This window comes from Babylonia areolata, chromosome 11 (genome assembly GCF_041734735.1).
Source record: "Babylonia areolata isolate BAREFJ2019XMU chromosome 11, ASM4173473v1, whole genome shotgun sequence".
In the NCBI taxonomy this organism is placed as follows: domain Eukaryota; kingdom Metazoa; phylum Mollusca; class Gastropoda; order Neogastropoda; family Buccinidae; genus Babylonia; species Babylonia areolata.
This window is the reverse complement of record NC_134886.1, coordinates 2758969-2761348: the sequence shown is the minus strand read 5'-3', so window position 1 is coordinate 2761348 and position 2380 is coordinate 2758969. Positions and strand designations below refer to the sequence as shown.

The following is a 2380-nucleotide window of genomic DNA, read 5'->3' as shown; positions in this document are numbered from 1 at the left end:
AACTTAACTCAGTACAATAAAACGACAACAACAACATGAAAAAGCACAAGCAAACAAAGAAACCTGGACAAGGTAAAGTACTGGTATAACCAAGACGTTATTTTTCATTCCGGCCTTGCTTTTAACTGCGACAAAAGCCCCATTCACCTGGTAAACGTACGGGATTTGATTAGCATAATTATATGTTGTTTCACTGATATAATTATATAGCATCTGCAAGACAGAAAATTCTGTCAACACACACACACACACACACACACACACACACACACACACACTGACACACACACACACACACACACACACACACACACAATTCATACCTTCGGATGCAGCCATGGTGTCCCCTGCCGCTGTCACAGATAATAAAGGACCATAACCGCGCCTATATAGACTCTTGGGCCAGTCACTTCCAAGTGCAACGTTCAGCTCTAATCAGACCATAGACAGTAATGTCTAGTGAGCAGACCAAAAGCCAGTGCTCATGCAGTTACAACCCCAGCGCGCAAGACTCCAAACAACTGCACTGGCGATGCCTGACGGACTTTGTCAGGTGTGCTGTGGTTTCTTCACACCTGTAATTTGTGCGTGCTCTTATTTTTAGCTCTGTGCCTCATCACTCGGGTTTTCCAAAAAACTCACAACTATGACTCGACCCGTCCCCCTTTCCATCCCCCATCCCCCTGTCTGAACTCCTCTGTCGCGTTTCCGCCTAGACAAGTCTGGTTTTCCCGAAAACTAAACAGGGGAGGGAGGATCGAAGTTCGAGATAGCGATTCCTCGGCAAGAAAATGCATGAGTCTTGTGTCGGTTGGTGATTTTGTTTTTCTTTCCTAAGTATGAATTCGAGTGAATGCACACTCTGTCTGTGTGTGTGTGTGTGTGTGTGTGTGTGTGTGTGTGTGTGTGTGTGTGTGTGTGTGTGTGTGTGACGTGTGTGTGTGTGTGTGTGTGTGTGTGTGTGTGTGTTGACTATGCCTGAGAGAGACAAGACAAGACGACTTGAGTCGACAAGACAAAATTCTTTTTTTTCGACGATAATAGATAACTTAGGCACTGGCGCGTCAGTTTCTTTTACCCAGTCCCCGCCCTGAAACAGGGTCTACACTACACAATACTACATTTTATATGTCATTGCATCAGTGGCCTACACAATGCTACTTAAAGTCATAACATGCTTACACAATACTGACTACTGTATAAGCATGGTACTGAACGGGTCAGTCATGATAACACGCACTGGCACGCGCACACACACACACACACACACACACACACACACACACACACACACACACACACACTGACACACAGAAGCACCGTGATACTGAGCATGATAATTATCATTAATAAACTACATAAGAAAAAAAAACCCACAAAAATATAGAGCACACACACACACACACACACACACACACACACACACACACACCCCGTCACAGAAAGACAGCGCTCTCAGTCAGTTGCTTACGTGAGTGCACTGTGCGTACTAGTGCCCGGAGCCAGTGCTCGCGTGATTACTGAGTGTGCAATAACTTAGTTGCGGAAACGGAGCGTGAGGCAGACTGACACTGAGACAGACAAATAATGATGGACTGAGACAGAGAGTTTGGGGCCCTTCCTTCACAGACTATATCCAGGCCACCACGGATCTCCTCACCGGCTGACCCGGCAATCCTGTTTGTACTTGGTTCAGTTGGACTCGTGTCTCCCTTCACACTACGCATTTCTCATTCCGTGCCCCTTCGAGGTATACTGAAAAACATAAGAAAAAAAAACAAAAACAAGTAATTTCTCTTCAACCTCCATTCTAGACCGTCCGAGTCTTTTCCACTTCAAATTAAAAGTCACACGTCAAAATCTCGGACAATTAATTGTTTGCAGAAATAATTTTGGCCGGATATAAAAACCGACCAGAGGAAATGGATTTGATTATTATTATCTGACCGGAGCAGTTGAGTAGGCCATTTTAATTCTGCTTTTTTTTTCTTTTTTTTTTTCGAGTAATAAAAAAAAAGAAAAAAAACCGGATTAGGACGTGCAGTCAAGTTTGACGAAAACTGATGAATGCACAGTATATACAATTACCGCGCGACTTATTTCGCCATATATATATATATATAGTGGTCTACGCACAGTCCCGTCAGCTTCGTCAAATAAGATTTTTTTTCTCTCGGAAATTCCCCATTTCTGAAAACTACATGCTCGAATTGACTGGACAGATGACTCGCCGTTTTCTGACGAAACAATTCATTGTTCCCAACACTGCTTAAGTTCCCCAGAATTGTACGTGATTCGATCGAAGAAAAATCAGGTTATTTCGGGAACACATTGTTGTTGTTGTCGTTGTTGATGTTGTTGTTGACGTTGTGCACGTCGG

General features: G+C 43.7%; 1 protein-coding gene across 2 annotated transcripts in view; it reads right to left on the bottom strand.

The window, feature by feature from the left end:
• Positions 1 to 1683, bottom strand: part of LOC143287461 (uncharacterized) — a 9952-nt gene extending 8269 nt beyond the window's left edge. Inside the window, exons 1-2 of one of the 2 annotated variants that reach the window (XM_076595463.1) lie at positions 1472 to 1683; positions 324 to 575 (exon numbers count right to left, since the gene is read on the bottom strand). In XM_076595463.1, coding sequence (XP_076451578.1) covers positions 324 to 339 — 16 coding nt within the window. In that variant the 5' untranslated portion in view covers positions 340 to 575; positions 1472 to 1683. Of the gene's footprint in view, positions 1 to 323; positions 609 to 1471 lie in introns of those variants that run through there. The other variant, XM_076595464.1, reaches the window with a different exon arrangement.
• Positions 1684 to 2380: the final 697 nt, after the last annotated feature.